The sequence below is a fragment of the Argopecten irradians genome, chromosome 5, assembly GCF_041381155.1.
Source record: "Argopecten irradians isolate NY chromosome 5, Ai_NY, whole genome shotgun sequence".
In the NCBI taxonomy this organism is placed as follows: Eukaryota; Metazoa; Mollusca; class Bivalvia; order Pectinida; family Pectinidae; genus Argopecten; species Argopecten irradians.
Window position 1 is genome coordinate 21874363 of NC_091138.1, and position 26717 is coordinate 21901079.

Sequence of the window (26717 nt, forward strand, 5' to 3'; positions counted from 1 at the left end):
GGTCGTCCAGGAGTGTAGAGATTGTAAGTGATCGGAACCCTCAAGAATCCAGCATGCTTTAATCATGAAAACACAAAATAAAGGTTCTGTGACAAAAGTTGGGTTATATCATAAAAGTTCACAAAGTTTGCTTTGTTGTATGTTTATTTACACAGTATATACAGAAGTACATACTGGTAAGTTAGATATATATACTAAACAAAGTAATCTGGAAAATTAGTGCTGAGGAAATGTTACTGGTAAAAAGTGCTTTAAAATTGAAGATGTTGATCAAAGAAAACTTCAACAAAAGAAATCAAGATTTAACTTTATTTACTATTTATAGTTTAATCCATTTGGTATTTACATGTATTATATGTACAAGCTCTAAATTCATATACATAATATGTACATTACTTTAAATTCACTCACTTTAAAATAACATAAAAATTATTTCAATCATTGAGATAAAAACCAGGCAATTCTCCATCTAACACTATCAAGTTTCAGTATCAGATTTCATTAATCCAGAGAATTCAGCCCAACGTTTGAAAATGTTTTCATGACAACTAAAGTACATCAAAGTGAACACATATACATGTATAAATATGTATTTGTAAATGGCAGGATTTCATTCTAACTTCAACTTGTAAATTACTAGTAAAGTCACATTTCACTAATTATTACCGAACACTACCCAGTCTGTAGAATTATTGAATAGCATTCAATGTAAAATATAACTAAAACCATTATTTGACCAATAATAAAGTTTCATTTTACCAGATGGCATAAAAGTGATTATTGTACTCAGAAAGAATTAATTGGTAACTAGTGATTTGACATTCAATGAGACGTTACATACAAAGTAAATGTAGTTTTAAACAAATTAGCATTTAATATATAAATCAAAATATCACATATCAAATCATAATAAAAAAAATATCAATAACAACAATCCTTCAAAACGTTTATACATTTGTAAAAAGTACATGAATTGTCATGATTATAATACAATATGTATTAATTAATCTACATTATTAATTTGTACAGTAATTGGGCTATGTCTATGTTAAGTAGCTGATGGTTTCAACAAATTTGATTTATTATTAATGTATATTGTTTGTGAACATACCCTTAAAGGACACACAAAAATTACAAACCATTCTTACCTACATACATTTTTTCGGTAAAATAATGTCAATTAAAATAATGATGACGATCTATAAATTGGAAGTTGGCACTTCGATCTTTTTGACAGCTGCTAAAACATCATCCAAATTAGCATGTTCTCCGAACTCTTTTTCCTGATGCTGGAACAAGATACCCTGGTCACCTGGCCCGATCACAAACACACCTGTAATATAATGTCATTTAATGTAAGGTCACAGGTCAAACATCACTGTTATTTTATGATATCCTAATATTTAATAGGTTAACAGTCAAGCACACCTGTAATGACATCCTTATCTTAGGTTAATGGTTAAATATGAAATGACATCATAATAAATATAAGGTCAAAAATACCTGTTATGACATCATTATAAATATAAGGTCAAAGGTCAGAAAAACCCATTTGGACATCATTATAAATATTAACCTTAGTAGGTCAAAGGTCAAAACTACCTGTTATGACTTCATTATAAATATTAGACAATAAAGGTCAAACTCACCAATAATGGCATACAATATTTGCAGCAAAAATCATCTTAAATGTGTACATGTATAAAGTTACCAAAAGACCAAGTTTTATAGAATCTTTAACATTCATAGTACAGGTTCTTGTCACTTTCAAGTGGTGCATTCAAGTCATTAACACATGATAACAGTGATAAAGTGAGTAACTCGCCTCCCATCAGACGTCCCTCTCCATTCATATCGCCAGGAATGTTCTTTTTATGCACTCTGATGATGTTCTGTATCACATTCACACGCAATAAACCAAACAATGGCATCCATCTTTGTTTTGGACCATAAAACATTTTCTGAAACAAAGAATGGGTATATCATAATATCAATAATATCAGAACAGTTCTTGGCAAAAATAGCACAAGACTATAACTAATAAGTTGATGGGGTTTGTAACCTAGTTGATAAGCTAAATATACATTTTGGCTTTTCGTTAATCAAAGTAAGTTAGGTAATCCTTTCAATTGCTTTTTCATTTCTTTTTTTTTTATCATAATTATGGTCAGTAAAAAATTAAATTGAAGCGTTATTATGTGATCAAAATAATAACCTACTAGATTTTAAATATGAACTCTTGTATAGTATCTTACCTCAGAGTCTAAGAATATTTGGCCTTTAAAGAACGGTTGGAAGTCCTCTACACCCAGAGTCTGATGTACAACGCCGTACAACTTCACTCCATGAGTGTTGAGGTCTCCGAGCAGGGAGGACAGGCCGAGGGCCTCCTACAATTACAAGTCACTCATTACATTTATTTCACTTTTACACTTAATTAACACACTGACAACGTTTCCATTTTAGAGATGTTTTAATGTTAGTATTTTTGTGTGGGAAAATTTCTACTTAGATATTATTGTAATAATCGTTTTTTCTGTACATCATTGATAAAGCATTTTTGTGAACACACTAATTCATCACTGGGTTTTTTCTATATCAATTTTGATGTCGACACACTGAAACAGATTGCATCTTCAATATAAAACAAAATCAAAATACATTGTACACCAAAATCTCAAAAGACAGAGTGAATATATATGTTTGACATTTTGCCAAATTAACTGCTCATGTAGTACCCAACAAATGAAGGAGATAAGTTTCCAAATTTTCTAGTCATATCTAAAATAATCACCCATTTAATAGGTTGATAAATCCATGCAATTACCTTAAAACAGGTCAACATTGCTAATATAATTTGTTACTGTTTGAAAGTATCAAGGATCGAGTATCAGAGTGTTGACTTCTTTCAAGTCTTACATTCACATCTCATCTGTTTAAACTACAATGGTTAATATACTTCAAAAGTAGAGGAAATATTTAACTACTCTGTTTTGTACAGAGTGCAAAACACTAGATTTATGGCAGGGTAAATTGATGTATAACACCGAGGTTTATATTTAGAATGAAAATTGGCAATTTGTAAGAAATCAACGATGGAGAACTACAAGGACATCATCTTTATTACCTATTTGTATTGATTGTTTGTATTTGGACATCTGATAACTAAATGTCTGTGAACAATTAATTGTTGAATACTGGGTGTTGGATATTTGTCTAAATAACGGTTCCGTATAGATTAAAAATATGTAGCAGAGATAATTGTGCAGTATCCACTATAAACATAGGATACTGGTGTCTTTAGCTTTTAATATAAGATAGTAAACACTTTACCCTCTTACTTTATAAATGAGATCTCATTAATCTGTTAATAAGGATTTATGTATTTTGTGTCTTTTCTTCTGTAGTAAGTTTCTTTATGTACATTGTTGAGTCACACAATATTTACGGTATTTGTTATAGATAATCAATTTTTATAATTCCACTTAAGTATAAAAATTTATTAAAAAAAAAAAAAAAAAAAGGTCTGAATATAAAACAAATATCATTTACACAGTATATACAGAAGTACATACTGGTAAGTTAGATATATATACTAAACAAAGTAATCTGGAAAATTAGTGCTGAGGAAATTGTTACTGGTAAAAAGTGCTTTAAAATTGAAGATGTTGATCAAAGAAAACTTCAACAAAAGAAATCAAGATTTAACTTTATTTACTATTTATAGTTTAATCCATTTGGTATTTACATGTATTATATGTACAAGCTCTAAATTCATATACATAATATGTACATTACTTTAAATTCACTCACTTTAAAATAACATAAAAATTATTTCAATCATTGAGATAAAAACCAGGCAATTCTCCATCTAACACTATCAAGTTTCAGTATCAGATTTCATTAATCCAGAGAATTCAGCCCAATGTTTGAAAATGTTTTCATGACAACTAAAGTACATCAAAGTGAACACATATACATTTATAAATATGTATTTGTAAATGGCAGGATTTCATTCTAACTTCAACTTGTAAATTACTAGTAAAGTCACATTTCACTAATTATTACCGAACACTACCCAGTCTGTAGAATTATTGAATAGCATTCAATGTAAAATATAACTAAAACCATTATTTGACCAATAATAAAGTTTCATTTTACCAGATGGCATAAAAGTGATTATTGTACTCAGAAAGAATTAATTGGTAACTAGTGATTTGACATTCAATGAGACGTTACATACAAAGTAAATGTAGTTTTAAACAAATTAGCATTTAATATATAAATCAAAATATCACATATCAAATCATAATAAAAAAAATATCAATAACAACAATCCTTCAAAACGTTTATACATTTGTAAAAAGTACATGAATTGTCATGATTATAATACAATATGTATTAATTAATCTACATTATTAATTTGTACAGTAATTGGGCTATGTCTATGTTAAGTAGCTGATGGTTTCAACAAATTTGATTTATTATTAATGTATAATGTTTGTGAACATACCCTTAAAGGACACACAAAAATTACAAACCATTCTTACCTACATACATTTTTTCGGTAAAATAATGTCAATTAAAATAATGATGACGATCTATAAATTGGAAGTTGGCACTTCGATCTTTTTGACAGCTGCTAAAACATCATCCAAATTTGCATGTTCTCCGAACTCTTTTTCCTGATGCTGGAACAAGATACCCTGGTCACCTGGCCCGATCACAAACACACCTGTAATATAATGTCATTTAATGTAAGGTCACAGGTCAAACATCACTGTTATTTTATGATATCCTAATATTTAATAGGTTAACAGTCAAGCACACCTGTAATGACATCCTTATCTTAGGTTAATGGTTAAATATGAAATGACATCATAATAAATATAAGGTCAAAAATACCTGTTAAGACATCATTATAAATATAACGTCAAAGGTCAGAAAAACACATTTGGACATCATTATATATATTAACCTTAGTAGGTCAAAGGTCAAAACTACCTGTTATGACTTCATTATAAATATTAGACAATAAAGGTCAAACTCACCAATAATGGCATACAATATTTGCAGCAAAAATCATCTTAAATGTGTACATGTATAAAGTTACCAAAAGACCAAGTTTTATAGAATCTTTAACATTCATAGTACAGGTTCTTGTCACTTTCAAGTGGTGCATTCAAGTCATTAACACATGATAACAGTGATAAAGTGAGTAACTCGCCTCCCATCAGACGTCCCTCTCCATTCATATCGCCAGGAATGTTCTTTTTATGCACTCTGATGATGTTCTGTATCACATTCACACGCAATAAACCAAACAATGGCATCCATCTTTGTTTTGGACCATAAAACATTTTCTGAAACAAAGAATGGGTATATCATAATATCAATAATATCAGAACAGTTCTTGGCAAAAATAGCACAAGACTATAACTAATAAGTTGATGGGGTTTGTAACCTAGTTGATAAGCTAAATATACATTTTGGCTTTTCGTTAATCAAAGTAAGTTAGGTAATCCTTTCAATTGCTTTTTCATTTCTTTTTTTTTTATCATAATTATGGTCAGTAAAAAATTAAATTGAAGCGTTATTATGTGATCAAAATAATAACCTACTAGATTTTAAATATGAACTCTTGTATAGTATCTTACCTCAGAGTCTAAGAATATTTGGCCTTTAAAGAACGGTTGGAAGTCCTCTACACCCAGAGTCTGATGTACAACGCCGTACAACTTCACTCCATGAGTGTTGAGGTCTCCGAGCAGGGAGGACAGGCCGAGGGCCTCCTACAATTACAAGTCACTCATTACATTTATTTCACTTTTACACTAAATCAACACACTGACAACGTTTCCATTTTAGAGATGTTTTAATGTTAGTATTTTTGTGTGGGAAAATTTCTACTTAGATATTATTGTAATAATCGTTTTTCTGTACATCATTGATAAAGCATTTTTGTGAACACACTAATTCATCACTGGGTTTTTTCTATATCAATTTTGATGTCGACACACTGAAACAGATTGCATCTTCAATATAAAACAAAATCAAAATACATTGTACACCAAAATCTCAAAAGACAGAGTGAATATATATGTTTGACATTTTGCCAAATTAACTGCTCATGTAGTACCCAACAAATGAAGGAGATAAGTTTCCAAATTTTCTAGTCATATCTAAAATAATCACCCATTTAATAGGTTGATAAATCCATGCAATTACCTTAAAACAGGTCAACAATTGCTAATATAATTTGTTACTGTTTGAAAGTATCAAGGATCGAGTATCAGAGTGTTGACTTCTTTCAAGTCTTACATTCACATCTCATCTGGTTTAACTACAATGGTAATATACTTCAAAAGTAGAGGAAATATTTAACTACTCTGTTTGTACAGAGTAAACACTAGATTTATGGCAGGGTAAATTGATGTATAACACCAAGGTTTATATTTAGAATGAAATTGGCAATTTGTAAGAAATCAACGATGGAGAACTACAAGGACATCATCTTTATTACCTATTTGTATGTTGGTTTATTGACACTGATAACTAATCTACCATTTAATGTGAAACCCTGTGGATATTGCTCAATACCTCCGTAGATAAAATATGTACAGAGATAGTAGTGCTATCCACTAATAAACTTATATACTGGTGTCTTAGGTTTTAATATAGATAGTTAACACTACCTCTACTTTATATAGATCTATTATCTCTTAATAAGATTTATGTATTTGTGTCTTTCATCGTGTAGTTTCTTATACATTTAGGTCCACAATATTTACGTATATGATATAGATATTCAATTTAATTCCATTAAGTATAATATTTTAAAAGGGTCTGATTATAAATCAAATATCATCATTAGAAAGCAAACTTGTATTTGTAGTATATGCTTGAAGTTTCTTAAAAATAGACCTTCCAACAGTTTTGCCTTCAGATGACAACTTTACCTGTTTAAGATTTTTCTTAAATTCCATCACCTTTTGGCATTATAGTCCAAATAATTACAAAATATTATTGGTGTAAAAGAACTCGAAGTGATGTACAACTTCAAAGAAAATTTCATTTTGCTAGAAACTGGCCTCCAAATTTGGCCATTTTTACAGCTGCTAATGGCTGAGCCAAGCGGCTTTATATATTAAGATAGGTGCATGTTGGACCCATCTCCGGTTGATGCGTCTGTATCTGCTGACTCTCGGTAATTGACATACCGCTCAGTAGTACAGTTCGCCAAATAAACAAGCGATAGCCATGTCACCAACCTGTTCATATTATTATAATCATTACTTGATATTTTTGCAGTTCACAAATAGAAATGGGGTTTTCGTGTTGCATTTTTCTGTATTATTAGCATGTTTGCTATTAGCATGTTTCCCGGTTGGTATGTGGCTTCAGACGATGACCTTATTTTGGTCGCTGGCGGTACATGTGTAGTACACTTTATGAAAATAAGGTACATGCTTTAGCGGGGTATTTAACACATGTTTCGTAGGTAACATCGGATCTGTTTGTTGTTGCAGCGGCTTTTCATGACACAATTCTAGTTTAGTTTCAAGACTCTTTAAAAATTCTGTTTTATTAAAAATTTTAAGTGACATATGTTCAGTGAAAATTTGCAGAAAATTATATACACTGTATTATGATATAGTTTTACGAAACATAACATTAATTTGATATAGTTTTGGACCAAAAAGGGAGCCCTGGTGTTCACCTCAGAAAGGCAACATTAAATGATCCCTAGTATAGGTCCATAGGGCCTTTTGATTTTTTTAAAGGTATCTTACAAGTTCTCTGTCATAGTACTACAAAATGCACCTAGGTTTTGTTAAATTCAATTGGTTTGTGGGTAAAATTCAATGGTAGCTGTAACAGGTCCTCTAACAGTTTCTGTTCCTGTGTAACAGGAGAGGAGAAAATGTAGCGGCCAGACCGGGATTCGAACCCGGGACCCTCAGAATACTAGCCGAGTGCTCTACCGACTGAGCTACCTGGTCACCGATGATCGACCCAGTCCAATCCCGCTACACTCCTCCCTCCTTTCTCGAAGTCTTCGCCCTCGAAGACACACGAGACCCTTCCAAACACCACCACCGTGGGTTATTTAGTTGGGCGCCAATTCTGTAACAGGAGAGGAGAAAATGTAGCGGCCAGACCGGGATTCGAACCCGGGACCCTCAGAATACTAGCCGAGTGCTCTACCGACTGAGCTACCTGGTCACCGATGATCGACCCAGTCCAATCCCGCTACACCTGCAAAGAATGACGAATGTTTGTCACTATTATGTGAACAGGCAGTGAGTACTACTCCACACAGTATGTTTCAGTAATTAGCAGTGTAAAGTGTGCAATTTAAACTTCACTCTTTTATATAACAAGGTTTAACTGGCCTTATACTATATAGATTTCAGCGAGATCAATCGAAGCCTTACCTCCCTGCACATGGATCATCCAGGCCGTCGGACAGCCATTATAACTACTCCATTGTTTTTCCATAATTCTGAGGCCTACAAGCACAAAATGTCAAAATATTATGAATAACCCAATATTATAACCAAAAATAGATTTTATTTATTAAACCCTATAATTGATTCTTTTGTTGCAAGATTGGACATTGGAGCACAGCTTTTTAGATAAAGGACTTACCGTGATGTTTCTTGGCTTTGAGTCCAACGTCTGTATCTTGGAATTCTCCAAGTATTTCAGCGTGGCTTTCTCTGACGACATGTACCATGATACAGGGACATTACAGAGGGTGGCAGCCATAGCTGTGACCCCAGCCACCCCCAGCAGGGCCTTCGTCAACCCCATTAGTGTAGGGCCAAACTCTGCCTCCTCTAACTGTAGTAGAAAAACCAGCATGTTAATCTGGTGGATTAAAATATGATGCACCTTTTCATTATAAGATTCTACATTCTTTTATACCTACATTTTCCATTAGTAAGATTACCTTACACATTCACGTAGCAACATTTCTTTTAATATTGCTGCAATATAAAATTTTCAGCTCTTTGGAACCTATCTTATATTCTTACCCCTTCTTTTGATCCAATATTGCATACTTATAACAGATTCTTTAATATCATAAAATATTACATTCTGATCTATCAGAGACTTCCTTTGGTTTTACTCTATAGTACTGACGGAGTAAATGTTAGGGAGTAAATCTAATAGTTCAGAATTTAAAAAATTATGAGCATCAGTGGTTATAGACTTTTAAGTTTGTCTAGCACATTGGATATCAAACCTTACCATCTTTAAAAGACTGCCTGAACCATAAATGTAGAGAGCTGCTGAAAACGCCACTAGCAAGGCGGTAATTACTGCACTAGAGATCCCCATAGTAACACATTGATGATCCTCACAATGTTGTTAGCCTGTTGTCTTTGACGATAAAAAAATGTTTTACCATTCCAAAAGAATAATGAATATCCAAATAAAAGAAATTGCCTATCAATCAATTTTCTCGAATGATGCAACATCAATGATTGTCAATTCAAATAGACAACATCATCATGCCAAGCATAATTCAGTCTGCTCAGCTCCGCTGCTTAACAATGGTCCATTATGTCCTAATGCTGACATACACCAGTGATGACACAAGGGAAAGGCACAACATAAATAGAAATTAGAGCCCAGTCAACTATAGAACATGTACAACACCACGCAGCCTTGCTAAGAAGCTGGTTTAACAGTGATTAAACAGGCCTCTGATCCCTCTCACTTATTGGTCAGTTTCTATAACACTATCTTAAGTAGGTGCCCTGTACAGTATGTCAATACTTGAGTCACACTCATTGGTGAGCTAATAGAAATTCTACATGTTGGAAAATATTTATGATGTTCAGTAAACAAAATCCTTAAGAATTGGTCCCCCAATATACTTCACTAATGATAACACTTACACAACTGAAATAGACTGAGGTAATGTTTGTTTAGCTTAATAACAGTATGGTATAGCTAGGTCACAACAGAGGCCTAATTTGATCATTTAAGAATCCCCCATCTGCTTTATTGCCTTTCTCGACATTTAGAAGAAATATTGTAAACAAACTTCAGTGTTATATATTTTACCTGTTGAATGAGAGAAAGCACATTTACAGTTAAAAGAATTTGCATAAGTATTAACTGACATTTGTCTTCTTCAGTGAATGCATTTGAATTAATTTACACTCTGTCACTTCTCATTCCTGCCTAAGTATGCATGCATATATGACCTAGCTCTTATACAAGTCAAAATTGTATACAGTTAACACTATAGAAAATAAGCCAATATAGGCTAGCTGTGTTTTTTGTCTTCACAGCAAAGGACAGGGCAATTCAGTTGAAAATATAACCCCTTTACAGTTCACCTTAGCACCTTTAAGGTAGGTCAAGGTTATGGTATCTAAATAAATACTTCACCTCAGTCTGCTATTGGTTCCAATATCTGAGCATTTTGGTGTTTTAGAACAAATTGTTACTGACAAAAAACCTAATTTCTTTAAAACCATACACCACATAAGCTTACTTGCCATTCACAGAGATGAGCAGAAGAGTGACCTCACTATTCCACACCTTAGTTTCCAAATGTAATATTCATACCCATGTATATATACATTGTTACAAAGATATTTTCAATGGATTATTCAACACCTACAGATGTATACAATAAACGTTGGTGTATGTTTAAAGTTCCTGTGGTAATGAAGCGTAATAAACTGGTAAATCACAGTATGCATGACTGAAAGTTTCATTAAAGACAAATGAATCAGCACCTACGGTAATACAACACATCAACAGTATCTCAATCTTTTCTCACATAACCTAAGTCTACCAGAGTATAATATTAAGGAAAAGTGTATTGAAGACAATAGCTGTGTATTTGGGTGATACTAACTTTGGAAACAAAGTTCAACTGGAATGACTTTATATGTTTACTATTGCTTAATGAGCTTCTAAATAAGGTAAAAATTGCTAAATTATTTGTTAAAATTTACTCAAAATAAATACTTATAACAACTTGTTCCATTTAATTCCTAGTATTTCTTTGTACCTTCCAAAATTTATTTTGAAGTGAGTAAACATTCACTAGCACTGGCACTTATTTCCTAACTATTAGGAAAGGTTTTTCACTCTTCTATCTAGCATTGATTTTGAGATTTCTGATTGTTCGTCGCTCCCAAAAAGAAAAGGGCACAATGTGCCCAAATCGCTCATCTGCTACCTGGTAATATTGGTGCATGTTGTGGGTCCATGATGGTAAATTTGACATTTTCCGATGATTTATTAAAGTAATTTATATGACCACTTGGTAGCCCTAGCCCTTCATTCCAGCATGCCACAGTTAAAATATTAGGTCTCTTGGAATTATGATTATTGACAAGAATTTGGTTGATAAGATTCTAGCCTATTTGACCCCTGTGACCTTGAAAGAAGGTCAGGGTCATTCATTTAAATAAACTAAGAAACCCTTCATCAAAGCATGGCACAGCTCAAATATCAGATCTCTAGACCTCTATGTTAACGATACTTTGGTCTTTCAGACCATTTGTCCCCTTTGATCTCGAAGGGCCTTGAATAAACTAGAAAAAGAAGGTAAAGTATTTTGATATATTTGACCCCTGTGATCTTGAATAAATGTCAAGGTCATTTACTTGAGAGGAAAAAAATCAAGTACTGGTGTATGCCATATTAAACCCAAATTTTAGGTCTCTAGGCATCTTAGTTTTTGACAAGAACTTGGTCAAATGTTTATGCCTATTTGAACCCTGTGACCTTGAATAAAGGTCAAGGTCAATTATTTGAACAAACTTGGATACCATCATTCCAGCATGCCACAGGCCCAATATCAGGTCCTTATGGTTCTAAGCTATTGACAAGGATTCGTTCATTTTTTTTATCTGTGACCTTTGAGATGAAGGTCAAGGTACATAATTCATTTGAACCATATTTGAAGCCCCTTATTTCACTGGAATTTTTTATTTTTGAGAAGTCGTTGAAAGGGGAAAATTGACGACCAGACGTAGGCATAAGGACAGCCGACATCTGGCCATGCCATAATAAAGTTCACTTGTACTTCGGCCAGATGAACTTTCTTAAGGTAGGTCCATACTTTTGAAAACCGCGCCAATTCATATGACGCTATACCGGAAGTTGCGGAGGTTGTTTTGAATTCCAGAATGGTTTCCGATACGCCACGACATCCCACTTGTATATTTTTTCAATAGGTGAAAATTGTCTACATATATTATTGAATGTTCAAAATCAGTAAATAAATCAAATAAAATCAGTGAAGTGAAAACTATATGCTATCTCTGAGGTTTTTGCGTTCCCTTAAGTAAATGGGAATGGATTTTCAAACACCGGAAGTGCGGTTCATCGCTATAAATGATAAGAGGGGACCCGGCCGGACCAAAATTCCGGAATTCTAAAAAAATTGCATACAGATTTCCTTTAAACACAAAATTTGGAGAAAATCATAAAAACAAACAGACCTAAACCAGATATACTATCACAAAAACATATGAATTGATGTGGAATGTTTTTTGGGGCATGATTTTCAAAAAATAGTCATATGTTACCCATCTTAGCACTGGATGAAATGGGGGTAGGGTTGTGAGTTACAAACTTCAAGCTTACAAATTTGTGAAATTTTGATCGAGGACCCCATGTTTTTATATGATATTTGAAAAATATATTATCTTGGGCATATCATATACAAATATAGTGAAATTGACATGGGTTTTCATTTCCTTTTTGGCCTATTCATTGATTTTTACGGGCGAAAATATGGCAAAACATGATAATTACGTATAGAAACGGTCCTCGGAAATAACGAAAATTAGTTAGCATTTGTAAAAATACAAGAGTTTTGCATATTGTTCTATCGTTAGAAAATTAGGACAAAAAATCATCAGGATTGAGACTACATTCACCCTAATATTACAGAAAACATAATTTTATGAATTTTTCTGTTTTCGGCCAGCAAATTTGCATGGATGGTATATTTCAAGCTTAAATATCTCAAGAAGTAGTTCGAGAACACTCATTTATCTTTACAGATTTGATATCTACATGAAAAATGCAAGAAAATAAGACCTGTTAGAAAAAAATGACATGGGTTTTCCCAAAAGTATGGAGCTACCTTAAACTATTTTCACACAAAAATGCATGGGCAGACAGGGATGATGAAGTTTGATTTTCATCATCATTTAAGCATTGAACGTCTTTCAGTTGGCATTCATAGCCCATATGAATGCCAACTGGACAAAGGCAAATTCAACATGAAGTGCTAGCTCTGTCCAGATGGCATTCATTTGGGCTATGAATGCCAGCTGAAAGGGGTTCAATGCTTATATTTACATTTGATTATAATTTTATCATGAAATCCCAAGAGATTTTGCATCTATAATGATAATATCTTTCATTATCGTCAAGGATGGAACAGCTATTTGAACAGCCATTTTCCGTGATCGCTGGCACAACAATTGTGACTTCACAAATCTAATGATGTCATAATAATAGGCTGTGTGGTTCATTAAGGAATAGATTTTTATTTTTTTAAGGTCATGAGGGTATGATGATAATGGAGCACATGTAAATTATGTAACCCCAGCGAAGAAGCTGAGGTTACATAAAATTTACATGTGCTCCATTATCATTATACCCTAATAACCTAAACAAAATAAAAATCTATTCCTTATATTTACTGTTTTTCATGCCTCGTAAATTAATATTATTTATTATCGCAACAATTCCATATTTTTATTAAAATACCCATATTTTTTCTTCTCCCGTCATCTTCAACGAATTTGATTGAACCGCTGATTGGAATAGAGTCATTCATATGTTCCCACCAAAAGTGAGGGCATGACCTCACGTTGCAACACGCCAGCGACTATTCCCATAACAATAGAATCGCCGCATATGTTGTACTATCATTATACACTGATAATGATAATACTAAAAAGCATGGTTATTGAGTCCATGTCAGTACAAACTGTAAATATTAGTCTATATGATTGCAAACTGCGCTCGGTAAGTTTACATAGTGGGACAGCAGTGAAAATGTAAACAAATCATTATGAATATATTTATAATAACACATCTTGAATCTATAAAACCTCGTACGATTCCGTCTATGACGTGCTGCTCGTGGAAATAGAAAGTACTCCGTAACAATCCACGTCAGTGATTTATGCAACCGACTGGGCCAAAGGTTGTTTATAACAAAACATGCATTGTGCTTACGATGACATGTAGTTATGTCAGCTTATATATATGCATTATAACATATGTACAGCAGCCTAATATTATATTTATGTTCTGTAAAGATGAATGTCAGATCTACTAACGAAACTTTTCTCACTCTTTTCGTCGAATCTGGTCACCTCGGCCTGCCTGATGTGCACCGGTTGTGTCTAAAATTAGAACCGACCGGTGACCCAACCATCCGGAACTGTGATTTAAAAATCCGTTTTGGTTTTTTTTTAATTTGAAGAAATCGGATCACTGATAAAAATATATAGCAAAAAGTTAAATCAGATAAAGATTATTAACTAGTTTCCATATTTTAAATGTTGAATTAATTTGACATAATAATTTCTCGTCAAAATCCAATATTGATAGTTGGCCCATATTTTTGTTTTACTTCTGCTAGTAATATTAACATCCAATAGATCTACATTACCCAACCCTTATATTACTTCTTTAACCTATTTAAACGTTTTGCATACAACTAGATATTCTATTTCAATATTCTAATTTGTTTGAATAAAATCTAGCTCTATAGAAAGAAAGAGTCCGTTTTGCTGTTATAGTCTGAGATGTCGTCTTGTATATAAAACACCAGAAATGTAACATGTATTATACATGTATGCGTTTCTGCTTATGTCATGACAGTACTGAATATTTCACCGCGCACAGGTCTTGAAACTGGATACAGAGCAATTTGAATCCAACAGATCATTTTGTGAACAATTTAAAGAATTTCTAATGCTTAAATAACTTTTTTAAAGGAGTCAATTTTCAGGAAGTAACTTAACACTTGTCTAAGCTATGCATTTAAGATTTACTCACAATATCTTCCCTTGTCAGCGCCACATGTACCTGATCATAACTGGTGCGGAGATTGTTCGTCTAGTTCTCTATTCGTGGTTTCTTTTGCTGGTCTGTCCATTTACTCACTTTCCCAATCCCGGTCCGGTCTATTCACTAATATGCCCCCTTTTACAGTGGTTTTTTTTTTTTTGTGTGTGTTAGCGCATTATCATCATTATCAATTTTACTTATTAAACGGCGGTTAATCACAGATCAATGTAGATTACCCAATACACTGGAAAAGAAATGGCAAATTCTATTGTCATTGCCTGCATATTCGCGCCAGTGCCAGATGAAGACCATGCTCGATGGATCAAGCTATGACGATTTAAGATTGCCAAAACTCTTCCCGGCGTTCACTATTTCATTGCATATCGGTCAGCTATGTTACTGAAAAAAAAAATATGTATTAATGATATTCTTAAACAAAATAACCACATGGCCTGTTTGCGTTTAAATGATGGACCAGTAACTAGATGGAATGCATAGCTACAAATTGAGGCGCAGGCACATATGTACTTGAATTTTCATAAATTTATTAATTTGATAACCGAATGGGGTACCAGGTATTGGAAATTATATAGGACAAAACTGACAACTCCACCGCGCGAAAATACACACCCATCCGACTGTGACCGTCTTCAAAGGACACTTATTCCAAATACATCTCACAAACTATGAACAACTGTTTTCAGGAAACATTTATCTTTCACCCCCGTATCACTCATTACTTACACTTTCATGTTTAATTAATAGAAAAGACCACCACCCCTGTTAGATCAAACTTATATAATTTATGTAATCAATAGTATGATTAGTATATTGCTACAATGATGTAATGAACCATGCTTCCATTCAGAGGCATTTTCGTTCATTTTGACCGATGTCGGGTACAAATGTTTCCGGAGAATCTGAAGCACCCTTTGACGATGTACAATGCAATCTGATTTGACAATCTTTGTATCAACCTGTAAGCCAGACCGAAGTAAAAAAAAATGTCCCTTTCAAACATTAGAAACTCTACATATCAACCAGTGTCACAGGTGTTTCTTGTTCACAAACATGTCTAGTTTCGGAATCTCTTTTTGTCTTTGTTGTGATTGTGACAAAATATTTTCAGGTGATCGAAACCCCCACCCGAGTTCAAAATTTTCATTAAATCACCTAATCCTGAAGGCACATGTCAGAAAAACTACAATGTAGAGTGGAAACATGTCAACCAGCCATATCAATAACATATCCTGGTCGGTTCTAACTTCAGTAACGTTAATTGCTGTTATTTTATATTATATTTTGTTCATAATAAACTGGTTACAATAGGTTTGTTTGTAAAACATTTAGTCATAATTAGAAGTGACATATTATGCACGTTTCCCAGCCAATAAACACATACCTCACATAGCACATCAAAATCCACCATAAATATTTTTCTGCAAAAACCTACCTTTTCCCATTTTTCCGCTTTCAAATGTCCTATCTATGGTGCGTGTATTCACACTGTCAGTCACAATCATACAAAGGTCAGGTTTTGTCATTCACTACAGCATTTTGTAAGGCAGCCAAGCTATTGTTGTTTACCTTAATTTGTAAGTTATTAGTCAAATTTGTAATTGCTTTTAACAGAAACACGTGTGAGATAAGTTATGTTCCAACTCGTTTTAGAGGATCAGCAATGTCTAATGAATGTCCTTGACCTATATTCAATGTCATATGGCCTAACCATGTTTAAATCTCTAAACCAGATATTAGACATATTTGATGGTGAGCTATCAAAATGTTAATATAAAAGAGTGGATTCAGAATTATTTATATTCCATTATGCTAATAAATACAGAGACAATTTTTAGTTATAAGGAAAGTTTGTCTTAGACATCAAAGTGTATTTCCACATATTTCATGTTTGATTTGAAACTGATATACATAAGGGCTATTCCATTCAAACAAAGTGCCTGCATAATCTTAAAATGAATAATCTCTATGATTAATTTTTCTTCGAAATACTTCCATATAAATCAATCATAAGACCTTAGGAATTGCTATGATAAGGCCTTTGTATATGGAAATAAATCAATGTCCTGCTCTCTGTTCAAAGATGGATATTTCGTCTCAAAAGGTTTTCAAGAACTCTTGTGTTTTGCTTCCAAATATTTTATTCATGATGATTTTGAGGAAAAAAAATATACAAAAAATGTATCATCATTCAATATTCACCAAAATATTGTCATTTCTTTCCTTTCCGTAAGAATTCCATCTTCCTTTCAGAAACAAAAGCAAACTTTGGTAACATAATTATAATGAAAATGTTTGAAATGTTGACATAAATATGACAATGATAGAAATGATCACATGTTTAAATACTAAATGTAACAACAGACACATTTGGGAAAATATGTCCAACGTCACTAGTTCTTAAATTTGCTGTATTCAAATAACCGACATGATCACATCAACCATTAAAGTTCAAATGATGAAATCTAGAATTCTCTCCTATGATATTGGTCAGGGTCAAAGTAGGAAGTGACCACAACACGATTGGAGAACTTTCTTCCTGTAAGTGCTTGTTGGGCTTTCTGACAATCGATAATAGAGTTGAACTCCACAAATATCTGAAATGAAACGAAAAAAATCAGGTTTTAACTGGGTAAACATTCCATTTTTCGTTTGAACAATGAAATGTTGAATATATTTATTGTTTGGCGATCTAATTTTAAACAATAGTGGATGCACTTCACTTCAGATGTGTGCAAATAACAGGAAAGGACGACTCATGTTACAAATTTAGAGATAGAATGCAGACTTAAAATATGAAATACATGTAGGTAAAACAGTAAAATCCAATGTAAAATATAATATGCTATCTACAAAATCTTTTTTTTTTTTGCACTTTTGTTTTGACGACCGATTGACTTCAATGAGGTGCAGTTGTAAAGATTTGGCACATACATTTAATAGACATACAATTATTGCATCATAATAAGAGTAACTTTGTTCAGTATAATTGTTTACCTTTCCACATCCAGGGACTTCCACACCCTTGATGGGCCTGGGGATTTCTATACTTCTCACAATTCCATACTTTCCACACTCTTCCTTAACATCTTCAAGGATATCTGTGAAATAAGAACAATTGAGCAAATGACAATTACGATGTTACAATTCTGAATAGAACCTATGTAAGTAACCAATCAGTAATTATTCTGCCACACAAGGATCGATACAGTGTAAGAGATACTATTATCCAAATAACAGTCAATGTTTTAACAAAACAGGACTTTCATGTTTTGGAATATTGAGCAAAAAATGAAAACCCTTTGATAATACGTCATGAGATTTAGTAATATTACTGAGTGTATTTACCCTCATACTCCTCCTCATCCTCCAGCTCCTCTGGTGCGACCATGTTCATCAGACACAACACCTCTGTAGCTGGTCCTGATCCCTGGGTCATATTTAGGCCTGGGATCTGTAGCTGTACTGGCTGTAAAAGAAACATTCATCTGATCAGCAATTACATTCCCTATTTGCTTCAACTTTGAAATTATTACAACTGTCACATTTTTGTAAGTTAATTAATCGGTTGATTTGGCTTAAAACATATTAACAGCTTAAGTCATTTGTCTTATAAGACAGACATTATTTGTGTGTCTATCAATCCTTTATTATGATTCTAAATTGAATTAGAATTAATATACAAAAAATTGTATGTACATATTACAATGGCCAATACTACAGGAATCTATATGACACAATGCATTCAACTTTCAGTTGATAAAGTGATGTTATTCATCATAAGAAATGACTTCAAAATTTAATGCAAGATGGGCCCAAAGTAAATTAACATATACTTATGTTAATTATATTGTCTACAGGAAAAGTAAGCCAAATGCACAATTACCAATAAGTTACACAGAATACAAAGGGGCATAACTCTAACAAATATTGTGTGAAATACTCGTGTCAAAATACAGGTCAGACTGACTTGCTCCAGATCTGATCAACAAGCTCATGTTGCTATACTTACCGCCTGGGCATTTTTAGCGCCCACACTAGCTCGCTGGACAATCAATTTCTTGTCTCCAAGCTGCATACCATTTAAACCTGCACATGCCTGTGGGAAATTCCATATAACTTTATTAATGAACAGCAAATATAAATTCAGCAAAATACAGTGATCTATAACATGTTAATTAAATTTTGATTACTTTTCATTCAAGTATTGCATAAGTTAAGATATAGTTCTAATCTAGCAGAATGGAAAAGTATCTTCATATAGATTTATCTTGTAGAATACAATTCCAAATGTAACAATAGAATAACTCAAGGCTTTTCTACATTCAAGATTTTTTTTTTTCAAATTCCAAGCAACAAAATGTTCTTTTAGTAACATATAACTTTTATATTGCTTTTGAGTGAACGATTCACATAATACAAAGGATTCCATTGATGTCCATTTTATATTAATGTGGATATGTACCTGGTCTGTGATGGTAATATCCACATATTCACAAAACGCATAGCCCTTGGACAATCCTGTAGCACTATCCTTGACCAAGTTAAAAGCTTTGAGTGGACCAAATGATGTGAGGAGTTCTTTGACCTATTTAAAATAAACAAAGTCTAAAATAAGTAAGGCTCTCCTATGTGTTTTTGAGAGAAAAAATCAGTTGCATACTTCATATGAGTGATTTTTTTTTAGAATTATTATTTCCTTTATGTAGTTTTTGTTTCACTTTTTTTACCCTTTTAAACAATATAATTTAGAGGAAACAGAAAAGAGATAAAGTATTTATTAATCAATTTGAAAAAAATAATATAACCAAAACAAATATAATGCAACTGAAATTTTCAACCTGAAAAAGATTTTCACAAAATACTTGCATTGCAGTGATTAGTATCTACAAGAACTCTGTTATTAACCTTTAATTACTTCTATTTGAAATTCAGAACCCATTTCCCCAATACAATTAGAGTTGGACACAAATTTTATAAGCAAACCTAAATTTTCTATATCCAAGTTAATAACTTAACGATAAACTTGTTTGCGACCCTGATTTCCCTGGTGTTGTTTCCTGCTAGGAGCACTTAGACAAGGAACAACATGAGCAGATCTTATACTGGGGAAAATAGTATCATGCATGTCCCTTATATACACTCATCAACAACGACCCACATCGCATCACACCGACATTGACACAGTTGTCACGGCCGGAGAGTTGGAAGGCTGAGGCTGAAATCTGATACTCTCACCTAATGAATCGTAGACTTGCCTTTTGATGCTTGGATGCTTAGTTAAACAATTACCGTGGGGTTCAAGCTCTTCCCCTATGCTGAGGAACAAATGGGGGAAGAAACAAGAAAAAAGATGAGTAATGTTTAAGTGGTAACAAATGCATTCATCAGTACTAATTATTGGCCTACTGTCAGAAGTTTTAGAGATTTTATCATATTGTTTGTATTTTTTATTAATCTTTTTTGTTTATTTTGTTTTTGTATATTCTTAGAAATAAAACACAATTTCAATTTTAAATGTAGCATTTCATTATTTAAATCTATCAATAGAAATGTTATCAAGCATTACATTTTTTTTTAAACCAGAATAAAAATAGCTGAAACAGAAACCACTGCAAAAGAAGCCTGTAAAAAATTGAATCTTGGCTCTGTAAGAAAACCCCTGTAAATAGAACATACCGAAATAGTCTGGTATAACATTTTAATTTAAACTTTTGATTCAAAAAAATATGGATTAAAAAAATTTATACAAATCTATTATGATTTTTTTTTCAGGAACCCCGTTTAAAACACATCCTATGTGGAAAATAATTGAAAAAGATGGGACAGAGGGAAAAAAATAAGAAAGTAAAAATCGGAAAACATTCTGACAGCTGTAAAATGCAAAGAAGGTTTTGTAGCACATGTTTGGCAGGGAAGACAACCCATGGTATTGTTGCCCAACACAGCTGCCTCAGACTCTGGCCTGAATAAAACCCCACAGCGATCTGCAATGACAAGACTGCCTGGTGTCCTGTAATCACAAGCATCAGGCAAGACCACTCAAACAAACATTTCTCTCCGTGTTTGTGATTGGCTCTCTATAAAATCACTGTATACCTGGTCTTCATTTAGGTAATTGGGTAAGCCTCCAATGAAGATTTTGTGAGGGGAGTCTTGCACCACTGTCGACACCACACCTATAAATAGAAAATTTTGTATCACAATACATTCAAAATCTATATCAAATAAATCTTTGTATAGAATTCTAAAGATAAACAACTTTTTCACAGCAAAATTATCATTCCAAAAACATGTCCATCTACAAGAAAATATTAATTTTTGTCTTCATGCTAATTCCAAAATTATCTAAAATATCCAACTCATTTATACAAAGCAAAAACATCAATTCATGTCGCATAATTGATTTTAAGATACTTTTACAAATGTTTATTTCAATGTGTCTAGAATTGACACTGACGATAAACTTTGAGTTAATTTTACCTGGAACATTCACTGTTGGTGTTTCTGCCATGCCAGGAAGGGGCTGATAATCTCGAGGTCTTCTAATCTTTAATGACTGACCCTGGAAATTTATTCCGTCAAATGCCATAGCTTGTGTTGTCTCGTCCACAGAACGGAACTGAAAATGAAATATACCACATATTCAAGACATATCAAAACACTCAAAATCTAGGTATATCTATAAAACATGATTTTAAAATGATTTAAAAGCCTTTTCAAGACCGATCATGCTTGTAAAATAAACTACAAATATGTTTCAATTAACTCCATAACCAATATATGTCTATAAATCTTGTTTACCTCCAAAAATGCAAAATTCTTGTCTAGATTAATTTGGACAGCAATGACCGGACTGCCATCTGCTTGAGCAAGTCCTGTCATTTTCATCTGGTGATTAAAGAAGTCCATCATGGCTTCTTCTGTTACACCAAAAGGTATATTTCCAACATAGAGACGTCTGGCCTGTCGACTAATGGCACTTCCAGCGAAGGGTACTGTGGTATTGGTCAGGGCTACATTTGGTACAGTGATCGTCTGAGGAATCTGTCCATTACCTACAAAAGAGAATAGTTGCACCAACTAAAGATAAGGCTTCATTTCAAAACAATTATAACTTAACCATGCACATGCTAAAACATTATAACAAAAACGAAATTATCAAAACATTTACAGTTTTAACTTAAAACAGAAACAAAATGGATTTCATTTTGGTTTCACTCCAAATAGCATTTAAAACCTGTCATAAAATTACCTCTGCTTAAATGCCATACACAGTAATAATTTGTTTATTTTACTTGTGCTGATGAAACATGTACCAAGAGAAAATTTCCAAATAGCTTTTGTTCAGATAAATTTCAACTTTACTAAAGATGCTAAAGTTAACACGAGGAAGCATTATAAATAGACTTCTATAGAATTTCTCATCATTGAACAAATAGTTTGAAAAAGTGTGTTCTTTTTAGGACATTCAAAACGTATCATTTGACAGGGATTTTTCTATCACTTTTGTGATTTTCACTTTCATAAAGAAGTCAGTCTATAAATTGAGCTGGATCAAAAATTACATCCATAAAAGATTTTCTAAAAAGTAAAAATCATAATGCACAGAAATTTGGAAAAGATCTTGAGTTGCAAGCACATGAATAAAAGAAAATGTAAAATTTTGGAAAAAAAAAGGCAAACAACTGAGAAAAGACACTGCATACCTTTCAGTATCTTTTCTAAATAGAAAAATCCCTGATATGATACGCACTACTACCTTGCATTGCCTTGTATTGCATTGGGGTCATGTGTTCGAATCCTGCAGGAGGAACATCCCAATATTTGTATGGTTTCTTTCTCCGACGAATTGGTTTATCCCTAGGTGAACGGCTATATAAACATAGAGAAACTCGTGAGTTACATGATATCATACATTTGCTTTTCACTTTGACTTTACATTATGTTCAAATACAATCATGGCAAGAAAATGTTCGGACTAGTATTTACTCCATTTCTGTATTAAGCATAGAAAATGAAAAGGCCTCCACTTTCTTTCCAGAAAACAGATATTTGAACCCAGCACAAAACTCAGAAGACCATAGGATACTGATGTATATGCACATTATATTGTCCTTGTTTTGATTCTTTCACTTCTGATTTCAAAGCTTATCATATTTCATTGGTTGAGATAAATGACTTTGAAATAAGGCAAATACTAACTCAGTGATTTTTTTTGGGTGCATTTGGGGCCGAAATTTGGCCCCTTCTCCTACAAAAATTGAGCTGTATTTTCCCCAATTTCACGTAAATATTTTCCCAAATAAAGAAAAACCTCTGCTAAATATATGCATTTAAAGGAAGGATAAATGTAATATTTTTCCATATTAAAAAAGCACAGACCCCTGAAATGATCATATACAAAAATCACTGCTGTTACATATGTAGATGATCACTTGTAAGAACATTTGATTACAGCTTTATATGTATGCAGCACTACACTTAATGTTACGCGTTAATAGGTTTTAATTGTATGTTCTTACTCATGGAGAAATTATATTGTACCGCATGTAAATCTCTAAACAAAGATAACACAAATACACCCATTTCTTTAATATTATTACCTGCGTGATCGCTTCTTTCTTTCACGTGATCTGGATCTTTTTCTGTCGCTGGATTTTTTGCTTGAGCTGCCTCTTCCTCTTGAACCTGAACGCGAGCGTCTTCTACTGGACGTTGTCTTTTCCTTTTCAAATTCTGCAATAAGATGATCAGCTTCAGATTTTGCCTTTCTCAGTATTTTCAGAGGTTCTGATTTGCTAAAAATTGCTAAAAAAACAATGTTCAAAGACTTAAAAGTAACACCTACTTTAGCAACCAAATAATTACAGTAAACCTTCAGGGAAAAATCGTGAATTTGAACTATCCGAGTTGAAATCGGTAAAAATCAGTTTTCAGTACCGATGTACCAGGCATAAGCAATGTAAGGCAGAAAATCTATAGAAAAAGTACTTAGTTTCCTGAAGATAATGTATTCAGCATTTAATTTGTGAATTTATGATTAATTGCATAGCAGAAGCCGCATGCATATGTGCACATGGACAAGGCCCCAAACAGCACTGTTCACGATCGCGGCCTAGAATTCACATCGACGTCTGTTAACTGAGATAGAAACTATAAACCACAGAAAATCTAGTTAGATCTTTGTTATATTTCGTAACAAACGTAAATTTATTTATTTACTTTTTTAGTTAAAGAAAGTCTGGTTGCATTTACGAAACTGCTGTTGAAAATATTTGTTTACATTCAGTTCGTTAAAGTAGGTCACAATCGCACTGTGACTGTGAGATTGTCCAAAACCTGATTGCATATTGTCTGCTAGTTTTAACCTGATGAAAAGCTACGTATCTATTGTTTAATTACCCAACACGTGGATTGCTTTGGCTGGAGCTGAATATGTAATCACACCCACTTGCTGTGACCCAGCAGCTGGCTTTTGATGCTCGCTGTGACACCTCGTAACTGGTAGCCAGCGTGAGGCACGTACATGTTTACAGGTAATTTAACACCTTGATCGGCTGACTAAAGATAGACTGAATGCATATTTAATGTCGAATTAAACTGATATCTGTATCTAGATTGGACTTAACAAACATTGGTGATTTCGTCCACATGTTTCCATCAGGTACAGTGAATTTAAATACACATTGTCGGGGCCTAAGATTAAAAATTTGATTTTGCTGCTTTGTGTACGATATATCAGCATAAACAATTTTTTTTATGACTTACAATGTTCATTACTTATCTGTCGTGTGGTAATTATAATGATCATTTATACAATTTTCATTCCAAACATCAAAACTGTTGCAATATGCAAAATATATCACCATTTTTGGGGACCCCATTGCGCCGATTTGCCGACAAAAATCTTACTTTTACGTTCATAATTTGACGTGTTCGAACTATCCGAAATAGGATTGATTATAAAAAGTCAGTGTTCGAACTATCACTAGCTAAAAAATTACTGGTTTTTTTTGGAAAAAACTGCGTTTTCAAACTATCCGGCAGTTCGAATTAACCGGAGGTTTACCGTAAATAGCATCTTCTATTCATGGAATCACCGATTCGCCAACAAAGTATGACAAGTCTTTCATTTATCCTTCAAACAGGTCAGAATCTGACCTCTTACCTAGTTTTTTTTAAATATATTAAAATAAACTTCATGGTTCAGGTACCAACTGCCCCATACATGACATATCCATGAACACTCACAGTAATATTATATGAAGACAATTTAAAGCCTTTGAATTTGAGAAGTGCACCTGAATTTGTCAAATTCCAGGGCTTTCTTATAATATTCTATCTGCACTGTGTTGTTGAACTCGTTTCAAAATTTCCTTTTAATGAGTTATTTTTTTTAAATTCATCTTTATGTGATATGTTTTATACGTATACTGTACCATGATGATACAATGCTTTGCCTGAATAATTAATTCGGCCTATTGAGGGGACGCGTGATCATGAGACGAGTGTGGGGTTCCAACTCCCGTGGCATCAGAGATTTATTCGGAAGACAGTTCCGAATCAAAAGTATCTGATTATAATTTATCATCGATCAAAGTTATACGTAACAGATCGAAAAATGCATTTAACTGTTCACGTACAAAGCTCTAGCGGTAATCACTAGGCTACTCGGTATTCCGGGGTCTAAATCGGTGAACAATAGGCCTAGTCAAACATCAACAGGGATCAATAAGCCATCATATTAATTCTTCTTGTTGATTTTGAATGAAATAGTATTTCTAGCAACGGATTTCAATATTACCATTTTTGTTTTCAGCAAGTTGTCGTTCAAAATCATCGAATTCGTCGGCCATTTTTATCAGATCACACACGCACCGGTCAATCAAAATGGCGTCTCGGCCGAACACAATATTACCTCCCCTTGCCGCTAGGGTTTAGGTATCACACCACCGTTTCGAATTTAAGCCTACACACATGTTTATATATCCCAGATATCATCCATGATATGTCATATCAATACCTAATCTGCCGAGATATAAAAAATAATGTTCAACATTTAATAAGATATAAACACATATTAACTTATCCTAAATTACATACACAATGTACATTCAAGGGATGTAAGCATATTAGTAACTTTTCCATGTCATTTTTAGTTTTTTCCCTTTGAATAGGCCCTATTCATGATTTCATCTATTGACGGATTTTAACCAAATTTGGTATACTTATAGAGAATTTTATACATGTTCAGCTCATGATATTTACATAATTTTTCTATGTGTATGTTTTGAAAAAAGATTAAGCGGTACACAAAATAATTAATGATAGTTTGAAACTGAAGCATCGGAATCGAAATTTTTCAAATATTATGAACTGAAAATGTATAAATTTCTACAAATATGCCAAATTTGGTTAAAATCTATCAATACATGAGATAAAGAAAATCCAAAGGAAAAAAGGAAAAAGAAATGAAATGTATAGTAAAAAATAATCGTTACTAAAATATGAAATAATGCATTATCTATATGTCTAATAATTGTCCTGTACGTTGATATCAGTTAAATCACGTACATTATGTACGCAATAAATCTGAATAAAGTCACATTTACATGATC

The 26717-nt window shown here is 33.0% G+C and overlaps 3 protein-coding genes across 9 annotated transcripts; all 3 read right to left on the reverse strand.

The window, feature by feature from the left end:
* Nucleotides 1-295: 295 nt before the first annotated feature.
* LOC138324321 (peroxiredoxin-like 2A) lies at nt 296-2845 on the reverse strand. The gene is made up of 4 exons (XM_069269398.1): nt 2828-2845; nt 2256-2390; nt 1826-1961; nt 296-1333 (listed from the first exon to the last, which is right to left on the reverse strand). The coding sequence occupies exons 1-4, from the start codon at nt 2843-2845 to the stop codon at nt 1200-1202; spliced, it is 423 nt and encodes a 140-aa protein (XP_069125499.1). The 3' UTR covers nt 296-1199.
* Nucleotides 2846-3697: 852 nt separating this feature from the next.
* On the reverse strand, nt 3698-14450 carry LOC138323216 (peroxiredoxin-like 2A). Of its 4 annotated transcripts, XM_069267637.1 has the most exons (7): nt 14357-14374; nt 9259-9390; nt 8653-8847; nt 8439-8513; nt 5658-5792; nt 5228-5363; nt 3698-4735 (listed from the first exon to the last, which is right to left on the reverse strand). In XM_069267637.1, the coding sequence occupies exons 2-7, from the start codon at nt 9346-9348 to the stop codon at nt 4602-4604; spliced, it is 765 nt and encodes a 254-aa protein (XP_069123738.1). In that variant the 5' UTR covers nt 9349-9390; nt 14357-14374; the 3' UTR covers nt 3698-4601. The 4 variants fall into 4 exon arrangements, with proteins under 4 accessions (XP_069123738.1, XP_069123739.1, XP_069123740.1 ...); XM_069267638.1 differs by lacking the exon at nt 9259-9390 and having other exon boundaries at nt 14357-14450; XM_069267639.1 differs by lacking the exon at nt 9259-9390 and having other exon boundaries at nt 14343-14423.
* A 2764-nt stretch (nt 14451-17214) lies between these two features.
* Nucleotides 17215-26013, reverse strand: LOC138323217 (splicing factor U2AF 50 kDa subunit-like). 4 transcript variants are annotated; one of them, XM_069267643.1, is made up of 11 exons: nt 25904-26013; nt 23703-23835; nt 22859-22971; nt 21901-22154; nt 21580-21718; nt 21196-21275; nt 19562-19684; nt 19109-19195; nt 18445-18565; nt 18094-18197; nt 17215-17693 (listed from the first exon to the last, which is right to left on the reverse strand). In XM_069267643.1, the coding sequence occupies exons 1-11, from the start codon at nt 25953-25955 to the stop codon at nt 17562-17564; spliced, it is 1338 nt and encodes a 445-aa protein (XP_069123744.1). In that variant the 5' UTR covers nt 25956-26013; the 3' UTR covers nt 17215-17561. The 4 variants fall into 4 exon arrangements, with proteins under 4 accessions (XP_069123744.1, XP_069123743.1, XP_069123742.1 ...); XM_069267642.1 differs by having other exon boundaries at nt 22853-22971; XM_069267641.1 differs by having other exon boundaries at nt 23703-23907; nt 25904-26006.
* Nucleotides 26014-26717: the final 704 nt, after the last annotated feature.

What these genes read in the sequence shown, in the direction of transcription:
- LOC138324321 (XM_069269398.1), bottom strand. An exon ending in AAATATTCTTAGACTCTGAG is followed by an intron (nt 1,962 to 2,255) that starts GTAAGATACTAT and finishes TCTTTGTTTCAG; the next exon opens with AAAATGTTTTATGGTCCAAA. An exon ending in AGAGGGACGTCTGATGGGAG is followed by an intron (nt 1,334 to 1,825) that starts GCGAGTTACTCA and finishes ATTATATTACAG; the next exon opens with GTGTGTTTGTGATCGGGCCA.
- LOC138323217 (XM_069267640.1), bottom strand. Translation starts at nt 25,955, where the DNA reads ATGGCCGACGAATTCGATGATTTTGAACGACAACTTGCTGAAAACAAA. An exon ending in CAAGGCAATGCAAGGTAGTA is followed by an intron (nt 22,155 to 22,852) that starts GTGCGTATCATA and finishes TCTCTTTTGTAG; the next exon opens with GTAATGGACAGATTCCTCAG. An exon ending in ATTACCTAAATGAAGACCAG is followed by an intron (nt 19,685 to 21,195) that starts GTATACAGTGAT and finishes TATTTTAAATAG; the next exon opens with GTCAAAGAACTCCTCACATC.